At 35.3% G+C, this 20,609-nt stretch overlaps 1 protein-coding gene and 2 long non-coding RNA genes across 7 annotated transcripts in view; 1 reads left to right on the forward strand and 2 right to left on the reverse strand.

Annotated features, from left to right (window-relative positions):
* Positions 1–1,822: 1,822 nt before the first annotated feature.
* Positions 1,823–7,719, reverse strand: LOC117968873 (uncharacterized). The gene is made up of 4 exons (XR_004662405.2): positions 7,515–7,719; positions 7,145–7,309; positions 6,805–6,948; positions 1,823–6,559 (listed from the first exon to the last, which is right to left on the reverse strand). It is a non-coding gene; the product is annotated as an uncharacterized LOC117968873 (long non-coding RNA).
* A 279-nt stretch (positions 7,720–7,998) lies between these two features.
* On the reverse strand, positions 7,999–18,031 carry LOC131697423 (uncharacterized). 3 transcript variants are annotated; one of them, XR_009307265.1, is made up of 3 exons: positions 17,952–18,031; positions 17,725–17,823; positions 7,999–15,837 (listed from the first exon to the last, which is right to left on the reverse strand). It is a non-coding gene; the product is annotated as an uncharacterized LOC131697423 (long non-coding RNA). The 3 variants fall into 3 exon arrangements; XR_009307267.1 differs by lacking the exon at positions 17,952–18,031 and having other exon boundaries at positions 7,999–9,034; positions 9,184–15,837; positions 17,725–17,787; XR_009307266.1 differs by lacking the exon at positions 17,952–18,031 and having other exon boundaries at positions 7,999–8,177; positions 8,508–15,837; positions 17,725–17,787.
* The window catches only part of LOC117419875 (chemokine-like protein TAFA-5), a 190,709-nt gene continuing 187,881 nt past the window's right edge, over positions 17,782–20,609 (forward strand). The window contains exon 1 of one of the 3 annotated variants that reach the window (XM_034033198.3): positions 17,782–18,768. In XM_034033198.3, the coding sequence (XP_033889089.1) occupies positions 18,657–18,768 (112 nt within the window). In that variant the 5' untranslated portion in view covers positions 17,782–18,656. The remainder of the gene's footprint in view (positions 18,769–20,609) is intronic. The other 2 variants (XM_034033202.3, XR_004547311.3) reach the window with 2 other exon arrangements.

The raw sequence follows: 20,609 nt of genomic DNA on the forward strand, positions 1-20,609 counted from the left end.
GCTGTGGAACAGTTTTCACAGCACACTGTAGAAGTCCTGACATTACCTGCTAATGACCTGACCAACCTTATATTTCCCCATGTCCTTTATTTTAAAGCATTACACTGCAATTGAATGTTGTGTGTTTACCCCTTTCCTGTTTCAGCATCACAACTGTGAGCTCATGCAGATAACAGACATCTGGCTAGAGGAAACTTCACAGTCTCATTTTGTATTATCATATTAGGTATGGAACTGTAGGGTTTGTCTTTGTCAAATACAAGGACAGCAGACAATTATAGTCAATATGACATTTAATCCTACTGCCTTTGTGTCAAATAGCCGTGGAAAATATTTCTTACTTTGGGGCATTTTATGCTACAGACGTCTTGTTTCTGGTAAGATATTCACCTAGTATGTCGGTAATAGGAACATTCAGATTGTGTCCGTATGAGAAATTGTAAATACTCAATGGAGAATGCAATTTAATTTAGATTTCGGCATACTGCTAGCGTTTTAGTGAGGACATTTAAAGTTTAATTACACAGGAAGTGTCTATTTTAATTGCTTCCAGGACCTGGCATTAGGCTATGCAAATCGAGCTGTGTTCCCCTTTGTCTCATCTTGTCTATTAAATCCAAAAGACTTGTTGCTTACGATTGGTATTTATAGATTCTGAACACTAAATACATCAATCTTTACAGACTGGTTGAAGCATAAGGGCTCAGATCAATTAAAATGCACTGTAGTGTGGCTGTGTGTGGGAGAGTCTCTACTCCCTGGAAACAGACAGGCCATCACTTGTCTATTTAGACTTGAGAACTTACTGTAGACAGTTTTTTTGTTTTGTTTTGTTTTACATTTTACATGTCTTGGATTTTGATTATCTCTACATGGGGCTTTGCTGACCGCTGGCATTTTGCTGGATATTTTGCTTTGACTATTTTACATGTACAACAAATCTCCTTGCCTTGAATACAACATACGAGCATGATGTACCAGGTTCCATTTTAATTTGAAGACAACCAACAACCAATACTTTTGGGATATGCCTGCCACAATAATAATAATAATAATAATAATAATAATAATAATAATAATAATAATAATAATAATAATAATAAATAATAATAAATAATAATAATAATAAACTTTATTTTGTATAGCGCCTAAATGCAGGCATCTCAAAGCGCTGAACAATTTAGAACAATAACACTAAAAAAAAACATTGTGGTCGCCCGACATCACGATACAGACGCAGTACGACGTCACAAACATACCGCGGCTTAAAACCACCTTTTTTCTGACAAGAATTAAAAAAAGATCACTACGCTAGTCAACCACCAGATGGCGCAAGGGTGCAAAACAAATATAAAATGCGCCTCTTTAGTGTGACATCAACTAGCAGGCTAATCTATATGGCCAAAGTAATCAATGTGTTTTAAAACCTCTGTAAATTAAATTGTAAGAGGTTGTTTTTTTTGTTTTGTTTTGTTTTTTTTAACAGCATGGTCTAGTGTTTTGCTGTAAACACCATTCAGAAACTTTCTCAGAAAGAGAAAGCTGCAGTTTCGGTTGATTTCCTGTATTGCAGATCCCGACAAAATAAACAACGCAATTTGTGCGCAGACATGCTATTTTATCATGTTCATATTATTATATTACTGTATTACTACAATAACAGTAGTCGTAGTAATATATATGGTACTGTAGGGTTTTTTTTTTTTTTTAAATCAGAAACACAATTTATAAAATGTATTTATTTCCATTCTTATAATTAAAACTGGTCACAGGAGCGCACAGACACAGTAAGTGCCTTTAATTCCAAAATATCACAGAATGTAGAGCGACTGCACCAGTTCAGTGTGATAAGGCACAGAACAAATTACAGGATACCTTTAGGTTCTTTTATTCAGAAAACAGCAGGAACAAGGTCCCCAAGAAAATCACCCAAATTCATTTTAAAAGACATTTGTTTATTGTAAAATCCTAAAGTAGCCACACATTGTTTACAAGGTACTTGTTTAAGAGACAATCATTTTATCCACATGTAGGTAATGAGATTTCAAACGGTTAAACAAGGTTCATATTAATGAGGTCATGTATGGTCTAGCTGAAGAAAAAGGGAACTGGGTTTCTACCAGGAACAGAAAAAAAGGAAGAATGCATCGTATGGATATTGTCGAAATATCCCTAAGAGATTTGATTATTTGAGGACAGCATATACTAATGCCAGCCCAACCCCACCTGGGAGGTTTTCCGTGCACTCTACCAGAGGTGTGGCCACGTCATGGGCCCTCTTTAGAGGTGCCTCATTGTCTGATATTTGTACTGCGGCTAGCTGGGCTACTCCTCATACATTCACCAGGTTCTACCGACTTAATGTGGCAGACCTCTCTACGCCTCCATTAGGCACGAGGGTCTAAGTAGCTAGCAAATAGACGCCATGTCTATTTGCTACTTGTAATAGCCTGTCTGGCTCTCTGTCAAATTATCCATGTGGCCTCTTTGAGAAGGAAACATCCTAAAGGACAACTGTCTAAGAATTCTCAGGAAGAGTGTTGGACAGGCTATCTTGACCTTAAGGCCTTTGTCAACATTTTGTCTGAATTGTCTCATCATGTATCTGTCTAGGTAAATGTGTTTAGACAAATCCATATCACCCTACCTTGTTGCCATGGCAGATAGCAGAGTTCACTGTTCCAACCAATCTCTTATCATTTTCTACTTAATCTGCTGGCACGAGTAAAGATAAGCCACAAGAAATACAATTATGCATATATAGCACCTGAAGTGCATACAAACATAACAGTATTAATGCGCTTGTTAATTATCATTAAAGTGTGATGTAGGTGCTAATTATATGAAGTGAAAATAAAGCTGCTATAGAGTTTTCTGGAATCTGAGACATGAGTTTTTTTTAATTACTTAGAATGCAAAAAATAAAAAAAATAAATGCCAGGACCACGTACAATATAACCAGCATTAGTTTAGTTCTAACAGTTTTTATGTGGCTACTCATGAGGCCTTTAGCAATTAATGTCTGAAGTGGCTTTACTAACTGCTGAGAAGCAGCTGCTTATCTATAAACATTCCAAATATACAGAGGGAAATCTTAAAATGGATGTTACAGTACAGTATTCTAAATCATCTGGCAATTGTGTGGAAAATCCCAAGCACAGCTTTTCAATATTCTTTTGAGGTTTTATCTGATACGGTTGCTAACATTTCCATGTGACAAACGCTTTGTTGAATTATTCATTTAAAAGTCTAAAGGAAACTATTCGGAGGCAAAGCTACATTGGGTCAGTCACACCCTCAGTGAACAAATTGCTCTCTGTCCTTTAAACTTTCACATGTTTTTTTTTTTTTTTAATTTCTTAAAATAATTTTGTTAATACCTTCCAACAATTGCAGTGACTGAATCTCTTTGTGACAAACAGTCAGCCAACTTCAAACAGGAGGAGAGTAACAATGGGACCAAGAAGCAGCCATGTAGTCAATTCATACTGGCATTATTCAACACACCAACTTTGACTTGTGATTAAATCCATGTAACAGCTACTGCCTGTTGAAATGTACACATTATTTAGTATTTGTTGTAGGCCAAATTAATTACCATCTGGGAGACTAATTAATTATGGCAAGCACCAATACTTAGAGGCCTTTTGTTTCAGGCCCCCATACCAACATCTTCTCATCACCTGCATTAGTCATTCTTGAGTCATAGTCATTACTGTGGTGCCCATAAGTATCGACCCCCAGTGGCTTTAGATACCAATTCAATCATTTAGCTATCTGAAAATACTGTTGCATGACATTGATAGATGTGGTCAATACTCATGGAAACTGCTGTATATAGTAACTGTGACTGTTCTACATCACAATAATCATGATCTTAAACTGTATTTGAACTCCCATTAACTGCGACTTTATCCCCTGTTCTCTCCCCCAGTAGAAGGCAGACTGAATTAAAATAATTTTCTGGTGCCAAGTTCAATAACATGGCACTTAACACCCCTGCTCCAGTATCTCGTTATGGAAAAATATATTGTCTACAGTAGATAGCTGTGGTTCTGATCCTTTAGATCACTGTCAGAAAAAAAACAAAAACATATTACCGATAATATGATTATCGATAATAACTTTTCAGTACAATAACTATTCAAGACTAAATAAATTATCGATAATATCATGATAATCGATTAGTAGACATAACCTTACCTAGACTGTGCATACATACACTAGGAACCATCACAAACCGCTTAGAGAAAGGCAGGGTTGTAGGGAAGTGCTTTTGGTAAATGTTTATGAATGTTTAAATGCTTTGCAATGTCAGTGTTTAAATGTTTAAACCATATCTACATACACAGACACACACTCTTCATATTACATTCTGATATGGACAGCCCTGGTTAGTATTTTTTAAGCAAATAAACCCTAAATAAGCAAATAACGTTTTAACATGGCAAAGACTTAACTACAAAGTGAAAAAAAAAAAAATAAAATAAAGAAAACGTACACAAAAAAAAGTTGGAAATACTTTCACTTCTGGAAAAGGTCATTACCAGCGATAAAATAGCACAATATTTTGGAATTTTAAAGAGCACTGTGACGGATATTAAAAAGTCTGTGTTTAAAAGTTTGCGGTCTTTGATAGTAGGGGTGGGATTTTTGAGATCTATTGTTGCTCGAGACGAGTACTTGAGCATTACAATTTCCGAGTACTCGAATCAAACACCACTCTCCTCTACATACTGTACTAGTGTACACAAACCTCTCAAACATTGCCACAAGTCCTATTTTAAATGTCAAACTAACATGCAGTCAAGTAATATATTAGAAGTGATTAATATAATGTTTGCCTTCTTGTGCAGTTAATTGTATATGGTCAAGTAATACTAAATGGCCTACCTGTTTGAAGTGTGTCTCAGAGTTCATTAACTTTAGTGCAGTAGTTCCAACATAAAAAATAAAAACTGTACTAAACAAACAGCCTATCAGTCCAAAAGCTTACAGAACAATTTCAAGTAAAAAAAGCCTTTCACCTAGGGGAAGATTGGGAAATGGGGTCCACGAGTCTGTGGTAATTGCAACTTTTTCTCCCTTTGAAAGTTTTGTTGAACAGCTGCAGCACAATTTTCTATAGGTTCTTCCAGCCTTGCTGTTATCATTTTGACGGTGTGAGGTTTTAAAATTTAAATTACTCTGCGTGTTTGAAAGTTATGTGGTTGTCCATTTATTACTTTTCCTAAATATATGTATTAAATACCGACGGCATTTGAAAGGCAGGATCACGCAAATAAAGACATTATAATCCCACCCACCTAGAACACCCAAAGCAGTCATTTTGACTGCCTTTTACATGTTTTTATTTCGAATATAACCTACAATATTCTATTTTTTTTAAAATATACAAGCCTGTATCTACTGGACCTGGCAGCCATCAATTCCTTCATTTTGTACAAGGAATGCTTCAGTCCTGCACCGAGTGACACAAGAGAAAACATATGTTACTTTAGTAACATTTAGTTTTTACAGTTTTATATGTATACATACCTGTTTACGCCTGTTTAACACTAGTTTCTTTTGAAATGTATTTTATTATAGTTTTTAATTTTTTTAAGTAGTGCTTTATATGTGGCAAGTTAGAAAATAAACCCTTTATGTTTAATTATTCATTTAAATACAGTGTTTCGGCTGTGCAGATGTTTGATATGACGTGCTTGAATAAAACTTTTGAGTTGTATCCAATAGTTTGTCTTTCATTTTAATATTGGTGTTGTTTAAAATGTAACCGTCATACTGACTGCCAGCAGTGGTTTTAGATACGAGTCCAACTGTTTTTATTACAACTGCGATTGTCTTCCTGCAGAGAGAGAGACAAGGAAAGTTATCAGCAAATGTGAAACTTCTTTCTTTCTTTCTTTTTTTCAGGTGCTCCTGTGGTAACTGCCAGCCAATGGCCACAACAAGAGGAAGTGTTTGCTGCCAGGAACTTGAGTGAACATGTGAAAAATGTGAAGAACTAGACTTTCCCCAGAAATGTATAACCCAGCACCCAGACTTCAACCCAGTGTGCCTTAACCATGGTGTATTTGATACTGCATACTACCAATACAGGCAGCAATACAACAGCAATACTCCATTTGCTATTGCAGGAAATACCGCTATATGGCATATCATCAACTTTGTCGTTGGTGTTGGAGATTTCTCGGCAGAGATGTCTGCAGAGTTATGTCTGCATGTGCGGTCTTAAAAATCAGGGAGACGTTTCCTAGCCCGAATGGCACATATAGAGGATTTCAGTTGTCTTTGGAACAAATATAATTACATTTTAAAAATAAACAATTTAAAAATAAAACAATTATTCAGTTCAGTTTCTCCAGAAATGTCCAAAACAAGTGTCACAGGTTTTAATGGCCACTTTTAAATCGGCTCTTGTGGTTAAGGATGGCTTGTTCCTTTGATGGTTTTTCGTACTTATGGAACATTAAAGGTGGCATATCCTTAGATGGACAAGCTTTGTTCCCATTTTGGGCCATGGAAATCACACAATCTTTCAACCAGTCAACACACTCTGTAATATAAAAGATTATATGTAAATATTTTGTATCTGTATATATTAAGTTTCAAAAAATGTAATGCATTATAATACATATGAAGCCATTTCAAGAAATATTAACTTTTTACATTTTTATTTTTATCAACATGTAGTCAAGGTGCATCAGACAGAAGTTTACTCCATTAATACTAAAACCACCAGTGCAGTTATTCTGACCATAATGTAGTTTTGAATCGGTCAAAATGAAAAACTGCACTTACTGTATGTCCCTGGGACCATGATTTTCTGTGTGCTCTCCCCTTTGGAATACTGGGAAATCAATCTTGTAACGTGCTTCTCCTGATTGGGTAACAGCTGGCTCTCGACTGGCATTTTCGTTGAAATGCAATGCTAACATCATGAGCCTGGAATATTTCAAACAAAATGTAGACATCATTAAATTAAGAGTTCTGAAAGTAAGTAAAGCACTAACTCTAAGAAAACCACACACTGCCAATGTGAAATTTATTCTGAAATAAACGTGAATGTATCTCAACACCTGGAGCGAACATAACATTATACCATTTTTTAAAAATGTATTTTCTGTGAAATTATTAGTACCTGGATTTCATTCCGTGAAGTAGAGCATTTTGGGGGCAAAGTGGTTTACCACCGCATGGTAGGATTCCAGGCTGGATGTCTATTGGCCAGTGGAAAGTATCCTCACATCTTTTAATAAGGCTTTATTGGTCAGGATTTCAACCAGCTTCTCTGTGTCGTCTTCATCTGCAAAATCAACCATAATCATACTTCATGGATGTGTTCTTATTCACTTTGGATCCTATTCAGACTTTTATATTTGCCGCAGCGTGTAAATGCATTATATGCGTGCGTAAATTAAGTAGGAATAGGGCCCTGTAAGCTGATTAAATATACAGTCTAAACCTTGAGGGCTGGTTGTGTCAGATAATAATGTACCGTGATATCTTACTTGGTTTCAACCACTTCTTCCTTCCTCTACCAGTCAGATGGCCATGGGTGTATTTGGGGAACCACTGGTTTTCATGGCTGTGGATATTCTGAATATTTGGTTGGGGTAGAGTTGGCCATGCAATACAAATGGTTGGTGATTGATTTTTTCCAGAGAGACACTTTCACAGCCTTTCTGCTTCTCAAGTTTATCATTCTTCTTTTCCAGACCTAATATAAATATGTATAGAAAAGCATTCTGTCATTCTGCAGTGTATAGTCTGAAGAGTGCTTGTTGGCACAGCTCTACTGAACATACCATTTAACTATTTATTATTATTATTATTATTATTATTATTATTATTATTATTATTATTATTAATATTATTAATATTAATATTTTTTTAGACAATTGATTTTCAGTTTGATTACTGGTATCAGAAGTCATTTCAATGAATACCAATATACTTGACACCACTGACAATGTTACAAAGCACTTGCCTTTGGCAACATGCCATACATCCAGGGAATGTTAGAAGTCTCTTTTTCTTCCTCAAATACTTGCGAATGGATGTGTGCCTATCAGTTGTCATTCCTTCGATAGTTAATCCTCTCCCTTCAATGGATGAATACCTCTGATCAATCCTTCTTTTTCCGTCGCATTACTTGTAGAGACTTCAGTTACCTGGAACAGTTAACAATATGCAAATCAAGCAGCAGCCTTTTCACTGCTTCTAGGATTGTTCACGTTAATTGCATTATGTTAATTTCCATCTATCAGATAAAACTGACAAAAAATAACTATTTATCACAGATGTGCAACTCACAAACTCATAATACAATAACAACATGAAAAAAGTGTAATTATTCAATCGCTTGCAACCTAAATTGGATTTATAAAAGATACAAATAAAAGACTAGATTATATTCCATTGAGCTGCCATTGTTTTAAAAATATGCCCAATACAACAGAGATATATGAAGAAAATAATGGAGAATCTGCAAAACATCTTACCGTTCAGTGTCAACAAGTTTACTGAGATTGGTGTCTAACACTGTGTAACAGCCAAGTCTGGCACTATGACCAGGGCTATCTGCACGGCCATCCCCAGCAGCAATAAATTTGCCTGCAGCAGCCTTGATTTTCTCTTTTACCGAAGTCTGCTCCTCTATCCATAAGGACTCTATTGCAGGATGTAGATAGAAGCTTTGGTGGTTGAGGTAGGTTTGATACAATATTGTAGGGATTCCTAGGTGGTGCAGGAACAGCAATGTTTTGCTAATACTGGAGCCACTGAATATCAAAGATGCAGACCACATCAAATTGCCTACAGGTGTATGTCTGACATTGGGCTGGCTGTTCCACAACCTCTCCACTCCACAGCCAGTGCATTTTTGATAAATGCTAACTGCTGTTCCAAATATTTTCTTTACTTCTGCTACAAATTCAATTTGACAGCCTGGACAGTGCTGGAACACCTCCATAAGAGACTCCTCACACACAAGAAAGATCCTCTGTCTGCGAGGCTCCCTGATTTGTCACTAACAAAATAATCCAGAGTGGTGCAAATAATTAGATAATGATAATGTAAATGGTTTACTTCAATTGAATACTAGTAAATTATTTAATTATGTACAGGAAAAAAAATATATATTGTTACTTTAGCTAGGCAAAACTTATTTTCTTCAACCTCTTAGTCTGGATCATCACATTCCAGAGATTCAATAGATTCTGGTATCATCAGAGTCTGTGTCTTCAGTTGAATCATCTTCCTCCTCAGGGGGTGGTTGGAGGAGTTCACACTGTATTCCAACTGAGACCATTTTTGGTCAAATCTTTACCTGAATATCTACAAGGCAAAATGATGTCACTACAGCTGAAACCGTGAAAGTATTTAACATCATGTCACAGTAATTATAACACACATGTATCAACTGATCCATACAATAGGTAAACATTTTAGAAATTATCATTATTATTATTATTATTATTATTATTATTATTATTATTATTATTATTATTAATAATAATAATAACAATGCTAGATCTAATTCAGTTTAAAATACAAATGTGTGCTTCTGCTCGTTTGTTTTATAACATTTTGCATACCGTATCCTTATTTAATAATTATAATATAATATATACACTGGGTCTGCTGACAAATATTGTAAATAAACACATATTCAAAAAAATAACAAAATAAAAGTGAATATAGGCTACAGTAATTAATATATAATATTTAAAGTACGGATTACATAAATATACATAAAGCAAGGGGCAATATGACACTGTTACTTACCCTTTTATTCTCTCTCTTTCGAAATGCTGATCTTCCATCTGGTAAACGTTTCTTTAATTTGGGGATCGAAGTGAATACTGTGGAAAAACTGGGGTACAGGTTCTTACTGTCTTCCTCTTCGTGGGTCAAAGAAACGGCAGCTGACGCCAGTAAATCTAACGGTGACATATAAGCAGGCATACATGCAGACAAGCCCTCACTTGTATTGAAATCAGACCCACTCAGCCAGTCGTGTTTTGTCGAGAGGCTCACATTTATGACAAGATGGTCTTGATTTCGCTACCATTTCTGCCTTCTTTGGTCTAATTGTCGAGGCTGGATACCACAGGACCTAGCGATCGATTAAAAATCACAGACATTTTTTGTTATTTACAGGTTTGCACTCAGTGTTAAAATGTGACTTTTTAATTTAATTTTTTTTTTTTTACAGACTGTCCGTAAATTTACAGACGGTTGGCAACCTTGGAGAAAGGTTACATAATTGAGGCAACATGGAGAAAATACTGCAGTCTGGTTTTTGTTCGGGACACACAACATTTAAGATTTTTTTTCCCACAGCAGCACTGCAAAGATGACCACTGGCTTTAAAACATTAATTATACACCATATGAACAGACATTTCTCTAGATCTCTTTTCCAAAAGATTTAGAAGGCAGACACTGTCTGTTTAGAAGTTCCAACACGCACCATTCTCTTCAGCTTGTAAGCTACCTGTGCCCATGTTATTAGACAAATGAAAATACTGTGCATCTGTGCGTATACCTATTCAAATCAATTTTAGTTCCCATTATAATCTCATTTAAGTTCATTACCACAATCCAACTCCCATTATCTACATATCTCATCACATTACACCATTATTTGTAATTTACAGATGGCCCCATGCTAAAACAGATTTTTTCCAAAAAAATCCATTACAGTAAAAATGATGTCAGGCTGCTGTGAACCACAGAAAACACATCTGTATAACATTCAAAACCCTGTCCTATATAGAAATGAAAGATAGTCAATTGGATAATTAACTTGGCATACATAAATCTGTAATACAATGCAGGACTGTATGTATAAAAAAAGAAATTATCATTTTAACTACAGTACAGAATACTGTATGGAGAGTGGTTATAAATATATTTCAATTTCAATTAAATTTGGTTCAGTGACTTTCTGTATAACCCAGAGAAAATTCGGTTTTGGAAAATTTGTGATTCAAACTATTCCCTACTTTATTGAATGAAAATACAAGCCAGATCGCCTTACTATGTAATCTAGGACTTGACGATGAGGTGTTTTGATATGAACCATGCAAGTGTGAAATAGACTGGTGAAACTTAAGAAAAGTAGACAAAGTGCATTGATGTCAACTAAGCTGGCATGCATCCATCAGTTTGTGCAAGAGCCACGAAGCTATTCAGTATTGGAAATACATAAATAGAAAGTTAAAAAAATAAAATTAATGGATTTTCTGAATTTGCTATTTTACCCCTTCAATTCAAGTGTTCTTTCCAAGAGGATTTCAGCTTAAGTGGTACTCCACAATTCACATTGTTTATGCAGGTGTACACAAAATGAAAAACAAACAAACAACATGTGTTTATTAAGGACCAGAGGAATAGTGCTCATCTCCCAAAATATGTTCCATTTGTTAAAAACATTACAGTTTCTATGGATGACAATTATGCAATTCAAGTGTCTATTCACAGACTTGCTCCTGGGATTAATAATAAATAAATAAACTATTAGGGAGAAACAAATTAATGGCGGGGAGTTGTAATGCGTTTATATGGTTTAATTCCTTTCAGAGAGAAAAACAGGGTATAATTCCCCTTTCTTATAAGAAAGCCCATGGTATAGCCTGCTGGTTACATCTTTAAAATGTAAAATAACCCATTACAGCTGTGCTTTCAGAGGGCTTCCCTAAAGAAATGTACAGCATTTTATTTATTCTATTATTTATTTTTAAAATGTAATGATGCCACAGTCATGTAGAATGACATTTTAAGCTGGGATCACTGTGGTCAGTGCAAATGGACATTCAGAGTTAACACCATGACCCACTGAAGTCACTAGTTGACATTGGAAGCAGTTATCGGTTTCAAGATGTCCTGCCCAATTTATAGACGCTATAATATCACACACAAATTAGCTCTCTACATTTCTCTAAATTCAATCCATTAGAAACTTGCATCCACCAATCAGAAAAAGGCACTACATAAGCAATACAACTCTCACTAGAGGGCATTGCAGTCTGGTAACTGACTGTGAAGGGCAGGTAACAGATCAAGTCGCAGAGAAGGGCAACTACGAAGGTACTCAGTTTTGTTTTGATTGGAAACCAATAAACAGAGCTTTCATTCCCATTTCAAACATGTCAATCTTATTAAAATGATTAATTTACCTTTTCAATATTTTAATGTTTTGTTTTTCTTCTGTTTAGTTGTTTTTAAGCTAGAAATATATCTGAACTAATCTATCATGTGCTAATGCCCTTTAATTGAGCTTCCTGATTGGTCAATAAATGTTCTGAGGTTTAGACAGATGATCACACAACATTCAGATAAAAGTATAAAATGAAGAAAGCAAAACAACATTGAAAGGGCAAATACATCTGGAACTATGAGATTTAAATATCTGAAATAGAAATACATTTTTTAATCGCAATAAAATCCTGACTGGCTCATCTTGGTACTGCAGTTGACCGTGCATATATGGCATCTTTCCGATGATGTCAACAGTAATCCTTCTTATCAGGATTCTATTGCTTAAATACTGTAGTGAAAAATGATAAAGCATAGACAAGAACTTAGCATGCGGGTCAGAATATCCTTTGAGAGTTAGCTTAGCCTTCACGATGCGCATCTTTTTTCAAAATAAACCCTGTACTCTTTTTTTCGAATACTGTACTTTCTATTTAGATCAATATTGATGAACATCATATTGTGACCAAAGTGCATCCTTACAGACAAAAAGGATTAAAGTGGTGTTCAAACACTTTTAAAAGGCTGATCACACAACCTTAGTCAGCAATGTTAATTACAGGTTTAAAAAAAATTGGTTTTCAAAGGAAGAATCTTTGCTTCACCTAATTATTGTTCACAGACTGACTATTTGTTTGCACAAGATGATGGCATCAGTAAGAAGGACTGTTTCAACCTTACAACTAGAGACATTTTTCATTTAAATGGGAACTTTGCCTGCAGCACAACTCAGTTTGAACTGTATAGAAAAATCCATTTGGTGAAATTTGCTGCTGAGAATATGTTGCCTTAACAGCAGGGAAAGATTAAGAATTGATACTCTGTTCCCTCGCCCATCACAAATTACAGACACGCATAATGGCATATTTTTTATACTAAGTTGCACCTCGTTTTTTGTTCACCCTGTAAGGTCACAATGAATAGGGCTGTAAAAAGAGTCAGAGTCAACATTTTGTTGTCTAATTAGAATACATTGGATAATAAAACTTTGAAGTTGCTGCTGTTATTTTATTAGCAGAACAAATGTAATTGTCATATTGGAAAATACTATTCCAACCAATCAGCTTTCTTGGATTCAAATGTGTTTGTACAGAGCCTTCAGAATCATGTCATACCTACATTGGGTATACCATTAACCTGTCCCATACACTCTGCACCTAGCAGATGTAAGGTATACTGTACCATTAATACCCAAACCAGAAAGAAATCTAAAGCATCTTATCAATCTACAGTTCTTTGCCATTTCATTAAAGAAGGACTAAAATGGTTTGTTGCAGTAACTAAACAATCTACGGAGTGGTAAAAAAAACAAAATACTCAAATGAAGGCAGAGTGTCTACATATAACAGTAAACTTGATGGGGAGAATCAGAGACACCAGCCAAAAAAAAAAAAAGAAATTAGACCAACAATGTGGAAGGCTTCTAACTTTTGCACAGCACTGTAGATTTTTCACTCAATAAAATGGTAGTATCTCTCATGGTACACCATAATGTCAAATTCAAGGTTGCTCTTGATGCTTTTGACTGAGTAAAATTTAAACATTTCATATGATCAAGATTATAAATCACATATGAGAAATCAAACAATCACATTAAGGATTTAAAATTCCAGAAACATCTTATCCTGAGTATAGATGTCATCACATGCATATAACATACTTTATGTTCAATAGCAGTTTTGGAGTGCAATCTTTGTTTTTGCCATTTTAATAAGTTAATATATCAGTGTAGGTTCTCTTATTATAACAGAAATCATTTTGCAGAGTTTGAGCAGCCAGAACTGCTACGCTTTGTGGTCCTCTCACCCAAAACATATGTGATGACATCTCTTATAACAATAAGAGACATCCTACACTCAATGTATTAACTTACAAAGACCCCATAAAAAAGCATGTGAGATGGCTGAATAGGCACTCTTAACTCAGGAGATAACACTTCCTGGTGGGGAGCCAAAGAAAACTGTGCAACCATGTGTGGAAAACTTGGTTTGAAGCTGTTTGCACTACTGGTATATATCTGCAGATTACTGGGTTCATTCACCAGTGCCTTTTCATGAGTACTTAATTCCTCTGCATTCTTTTTTAATGTGATGAATTCAGGTTATTCAAATCATTATCATACCACACTTAGCATGACCCCTACTACATAATCCTTTTCTGCATTGGCTAAGGACTGGCATATTTTTTTTGTGTTTTATTAGCTTGCAAGAATGGGTGGATAAGTATATCAGGATCTATAACACATTACCCACCAACAAGTCTAAGTATATTTTAGCTAGCTAGTTATGAAAACCTAAACACATGACACAACATAACATAGTGGGCTTAATTCTCAAATGTATTTACTCCAATTCGACATAGCACAGTTTTTTCACAGAAGAGAAACACATCCAATAAAGTTACCAAACCAGGAATACACAACTAAGACTTTTAATTCAGGGACTTGAATGAAGTATTAAGCTGTGTCTTATTCATTTTAGAAGTTGAATTAGTGTTTTTCCCATTCCGAAACAAAAATGTGCTAATGACGATTTGGAGTAAACAGCTTTGACAACCCAGTCTAGAATTTGATAAAGAAGGAATGGAAACTCAGATGGCATTTATTTAACACTTCAAACAATATATACCACTACACATTACACAAATTAAAATGAGTTGGCTGTCGTCTCAACAGTAGCCACATGACAGCTGCGTGAGTTTTAAAATAACAGAAGGGGAAAAGAGACTACAATGTGATGGTTAATTGTCATTAAATGTGTCTAAAAGCCTTATCATTTATACACTGGACAAGCAGTTTACAAAGAAACGCTGTTTTGTGTTTCCTGTTATTTAAGCATTGGATTATACAGTACTGTACATCTTGGCTCCATAACATTCATATGCATTTTTATGTAGGAGCTAAAATAGCCCTTGCCATGTTTCAGATATTGGCAACATTTATTCATTACCATGCAAATTGGTTTGGAAATGGTCTACTAAAAGCATTTGACATACTTCATTTAAAGTCTATAAATGCAATTAATAGGACTTTATTCACAAGAAAGTTAATTGCCTGCAGCAAATGTAGAAGTATTATCATTATTTGGATGCCACTAAAAGTTTCAAAATAATGAACAAGTTCCAATATAATCTCATAGCTATTTGGGCTATTGTGCTTTCCTGTAAAGCAATCATAAAATACATTACTAAAAAAAATGAAAGGAGAAACATTTCATACTTGAATTATCCCAAAACACAATTAACAATAAGAATGAATTAAGGGAGCACTCTTTACACACTGACATCAACAAATAAAAGTATTATGCGCGTAACATCAGTGGGGCGCATCTGAACATAACCCATGGAAATCAAAATGCCGATAGATCCGTTTTTTATACCGTTTGACATTGGTCCATATTAATATTTCAGTATGGGCTCCTCTGTCTGTTGCAATCACATTGACAGGACATATTTACAATCAGGCAGCAGATGACATCTTGGGAGATCCTGTCCCAGTCTTTGACTTTAGCACCAAGCTCTTCTAGTGTCATGTGTAGGGTTTATTAGGGGTATGCCAATTCCAAGCAATTACCTTAAATAAATGTAAAGTTGACAGTATAATTAAATGGAATAAAACATGTTAAATTCTCAACACAAAACAATGCGTTCTCAGTTTCCCTTGTTCACACAGTTGTTTAGTATCAATCTATAACAATCTGACAGTGTTATTTAATATAGAACCTGTTGTGATCAAACTAACTAAAACTCAGTAATGTTTATAAGTGATTATTTGCCTTACTTTTCTTTTATCCTTTAGATATTCTTTTTTTTCCCCACTTGCCTTAGTTTCCTCAGAAAGGAAGGTGGTCCCAAAGGTATTCTATGGGATTGAGGTCTGGACTACTTGGTGGCCAGTCCATAACCTTTGTAGTCTGCTCAAGATAAACCATAACCATACTGATAGTATGACAATAATTGTTAACTTACATCAGAACAAACTCAGGACCAATTGCACAAGAAAACAGTCTTACTACTGGGTCTTACAAAACAGTTATAGTGAAAGAATTGAGCAGGTGATCAAGGTAGTAATCAGAGATCTCTTCGGTATGTTGGTATCAATTTAAAAGCTGCAGCTGGTCTTCTTGACCTCAAATCAGTCATTCAATCTTGGTTGCTTATGGTGACTCCAGTTGCTGTCCTGAAGTAGATATTGAGCCTATGTGCAATGGACTGACGATTCCCCAATGCCATACTTTATAGAAGGGGTCACACTGAATTGACCAGCTTTGTCTATCCCCAGATTCCAGCATTTAAACAGCCCTGGCCGTCTGGACATTAGTCAAAAATATTTGCCTGCTACAGTACTTAACTAATCATCAAATCTGAAGTCTAAATGGGGGTACCTGCTTTTCATATAAGATAAGATGAATTCTACATTGGTTTCCTTTTGTTAAGGTCAGATACTTTGCAATCCTTATCGTCAAATGTAACTTACATTTTCTCTTCATACAGTTTACAGAACAAGACACTGTTGCATGTACTATGATTACTTCTGTCTCCAGTAAATCCACTTTTAATCTTACAAACTGGCTGTAATAATTAGGTTTCACTCAGTAGGAGAACTGGAATTAATGACCATGATACTTCAAAAACACAACCCTTTCACTTGTGTTAAAATGTAATTGAGGGCACTTTAACACATGTTTTCTTTTACTGTTATGTAATACTTTTAGCTATTATTATTATTATTATTTATTTCTTAGCAGACGCCCTTATCCAGGGCGACTTACAATTGTTACAAGATATCACATTATACAGATATCACATTATTTTTACATACAATTACCCATTTATACATTTATACAGTTGGGTTTTTATTGGAGCAATCTAGGTAAAGTACCTTGCTCAAGGGTACAACAGCAGTGTCCCCCACTGGGGATTGAACCCACAACCCTCCGGTCAAGAGTCCAGAGCCCTAACCACTACTCCAACTGCATACTGCAGTTATGTGCTTGGCCCTCTTCTGCTTCAAACATGTACCTATGTCAATCAGGTGTCAAATTAGACGAAATCGTCACGCAACACAGCATAATGACACTTGTCAACTCTAAGAAAGTCTCACTTTTTATGGCATAATTTATTTTAAAACCTTTGTTTAGTTACTGCAACATGGGACGGCACATCTAAATGAATTTAAATGAATTGCAAATTTAAATTAATTACCCCCTTAAACGACACACACTGATATCACCTGTCATAGCATTACGTCTTTAAAATAATGTAAAATTCTATCCATCTTCAGTGTTAGACTGTTGAGAAAAAAAAAAAAGTTACGAAGCCCCACCATACACCGTCAATACAAAAATATATACATTACTTTTGAGATAAGGGTATAAGAGACACAATCAATAATATTTGTTGGAAGATATATATAATTAGATTTGATACATTGCTTGTATTTATCAATTCACAGCTTTACCCGTGGGCGTGATTAACTTCCACTGTTGTTTGTTGCCACTTGCCAGTATACACAAGATGCGTCAGAGGAGCTCCAGAAACCAGCTTTTTATTCAGCTCTCTATGCAGAGTAGAATGCAAGAGTAGTGACAGCAGTCGCCAGGAAGAAAAAAAAAACACCTTGAAAACAACTTTCGACCATCTAATCCCTCGAGATCTGTTTTAACAAATGGAAACCTTGTGACTCACCAGGGTCGTGTATCCGAGCCAAATACCCACACCAGCTTCTTTTTGCATGGATCTCATGTTGTTTTAGATCACCAAATGCTTTTTTATTTTAAGTCTGTCGCCATCCACAGGCACTCCTGTGTCGCTTACTTACTATTTTGTGGTCGGATTTTACAAGATCTCACTGCTTTGTTTTATTTCTGGGGAGTTCTGAGTCACTGTCATTCACAGCTATTCCGTAGCCCCAGGTGTGTTTGGATGTTGCACGAGGTTGCGGTATCTATCTACCTAAAGCTATAATCGTTTGTCTTTCCCTTTCTGGAAAACTGGCAGCCCAGTTTTACATCTGCCTCATTTACCGTGTGTAAGGATGTTTTTTTAATATATAATTTTGAATCAAAACGTCAATTGTGGAATATTTTTTCCTTTTCACCTAGGATCCATATTAAAAAAAAAAAAAAAAAAAAAAAAAACTGTTGCTGTGCGTAAAAGCAAAGACTGCAATTTGTGCTCTATTGACAAAGGAATCAAGTGAAAATCTGTCAATTGGGTTTACTAAATGTTGGTAGGGGGTGATTATTGAAGCATGGAAAGGCTGCTGATGGACAGTAGCTCGTTTTGAAGATGTCTTTTTTAGGGATTACACGCGGAGAAAGGCGATCAGTCAAGGGGAGAGTTGGCTGGTTAAATTGACTAATTTATTTTTGTTCAGGAGAACTGCCTCAAATGGCTCCTTCTCCCAGGATAGGTAATCGAAAGGATGGCAATGCCTGGCCAAACATGTCCTCAACTTTCTGGGCAATCATGATTCTGGCCAGTCTCCTAATCGTCTACTGCAGTAAGTACATGCCTGATATCATCCCATATCCACTTAAATATGTGGTTTATTTGCATCTGCTTGACATATGCCTTACGTGACCTTTTTTCAACAATATGGGATGATTCCGTTCTGTTTCACCTCTGCTACAATAATTTGAAACTATTCGTAAAGGTTTTTAGTGCATTATGAAACTTCGTAGGAATATAGCGTTGATTTTCTACTTGTGTAAATGTAGGTTTAACAAATGAAAAAAAAAAACATTTCTGAAACTGCTTGGTAAAGTCTTTTTTTATTGAATGGTTTTAATATTCTAAATTATACAGGATTACAGTGCCCGGGTACAGGAATATTTAATCATGTCAATTAAAATGCGCTTGGTTGTAGTTGTACGACTGACCGATTATTAAGTCCCTTGATCGCCAATGAGCTACCAATCCATTGACAACACATCTTGAGTGTGAAATTGCCTTGGATCTGAACCCAGAAATTGCATCCTATTGTATTGACACGTAATTAGCACCTATTTTGTTCTTCATAATATATTTTGTAATAACACAGCATTTTGTTTCAGAAAATAAAATAAAAAAATATTAAAACCACTACAGTAAAGCATGCTAGTTTTAGGAAAGTTGAAAATATGCTTTAAACAACTCAGATATTTCTTAATAGTAGTAAGCTAATATAATTACTCTTTGTATTCAACAAGTTAAATGCACAGGGAATGAGTATAATTATTAAACAGAAGTGTAGAGTTGCTGTGCATAAGACTAACACCTTTACATGTGTTTTTTTTGACTGATTGTGGATTTCTTTATTTTCATTATTTTTGCCAAATGACCACTATACCAGCACACTGTTTCAGTCCTGCCAATGACACTTCATTAAAAGGATGAGGTCAAGTTTAAATATGGAAAATGAATTATACTACAAAAAAAAGAAGTGTTCTTGTAATGATGAAATGCTTGTTGTTTTTATAAAGTGCGGTGTGAAGTAGGAAGTTTTTCAAAGCTTGTCATGTTGGGCTGTATGTGACTGCATATTTTATTGAAAAGTAAGTGGATTCTCATTTTAAATAGGAGCCTGCAGCATTCCTGAACCCTCCTCTCTCTTCTCTCTAACCTTGTCGATTTCACCCTCTCCCAGCATCCATTGAAATGAGACTGCAGTGGGCATGTAGACCTTATTGAACTGATTGCTATTTTACAGGTACAAAACCTCTCCCCTGTTTTAGCTGTTGCTTGCCCAGTAACTGAAGAACTCGGATTATGTAACATGTCTGTGGAATAAACATTAGTTATTTACTAAAATGTTTATAAATTGCCAAATATACATAATATAGAATTCCATGTAACCTTTTTGTTTAATCACATAGAGACACACTCATTAATTAACTGTCATGCAGTTTTATTTCAATAATCGTAAACCTTCATTTAGAAATGCTGACTTGATTTGCTGTGTTTACCTTATGTGCATGGAAAACAAGTCATTGTTCTCAAACGTGGGGGGAAAAAATGCAAGACATTTGCTAAAGTCAATATTGCATTCAAATGCATGGAAATGACCAGGTGGGTCCTGGGTGTATCTATAGTTTGAAATAGCATGTTGCTGTTAAATGTGTCCAATAAGAAACAGTAGCATCTACATTAACTGTGATGTACTGCAGTACATAAGAGCCATTTTAAAATATGATGTGGACCTCCAGCTTTTATTTCATGATTCTAATAGCAAACAAAAGCCATTTTTAGTAATCAAATTTCAGTATATTATATTGAAGCTTATGAAGACAAATCTATTATTTGGTAAAACGGATATACAGTAACGTGCATATCCGTAACTGAAATCTAGCACTTTAGGAGTTT

This window comes from Acipenser ruthenus, chromosome 14 (genome assembly GCF_902713425.1).
Source record: "Acipenser ruthenus chromosome 14, fAciRut3.2 maternal haplotype, whole genome shotgun sequence".
NCBI lineage: Eukaryota > Metazoa > Chordata > Actinopteri > Acipenseriformes > Acipenseridae > Acipenser > Acipenser ruthenus.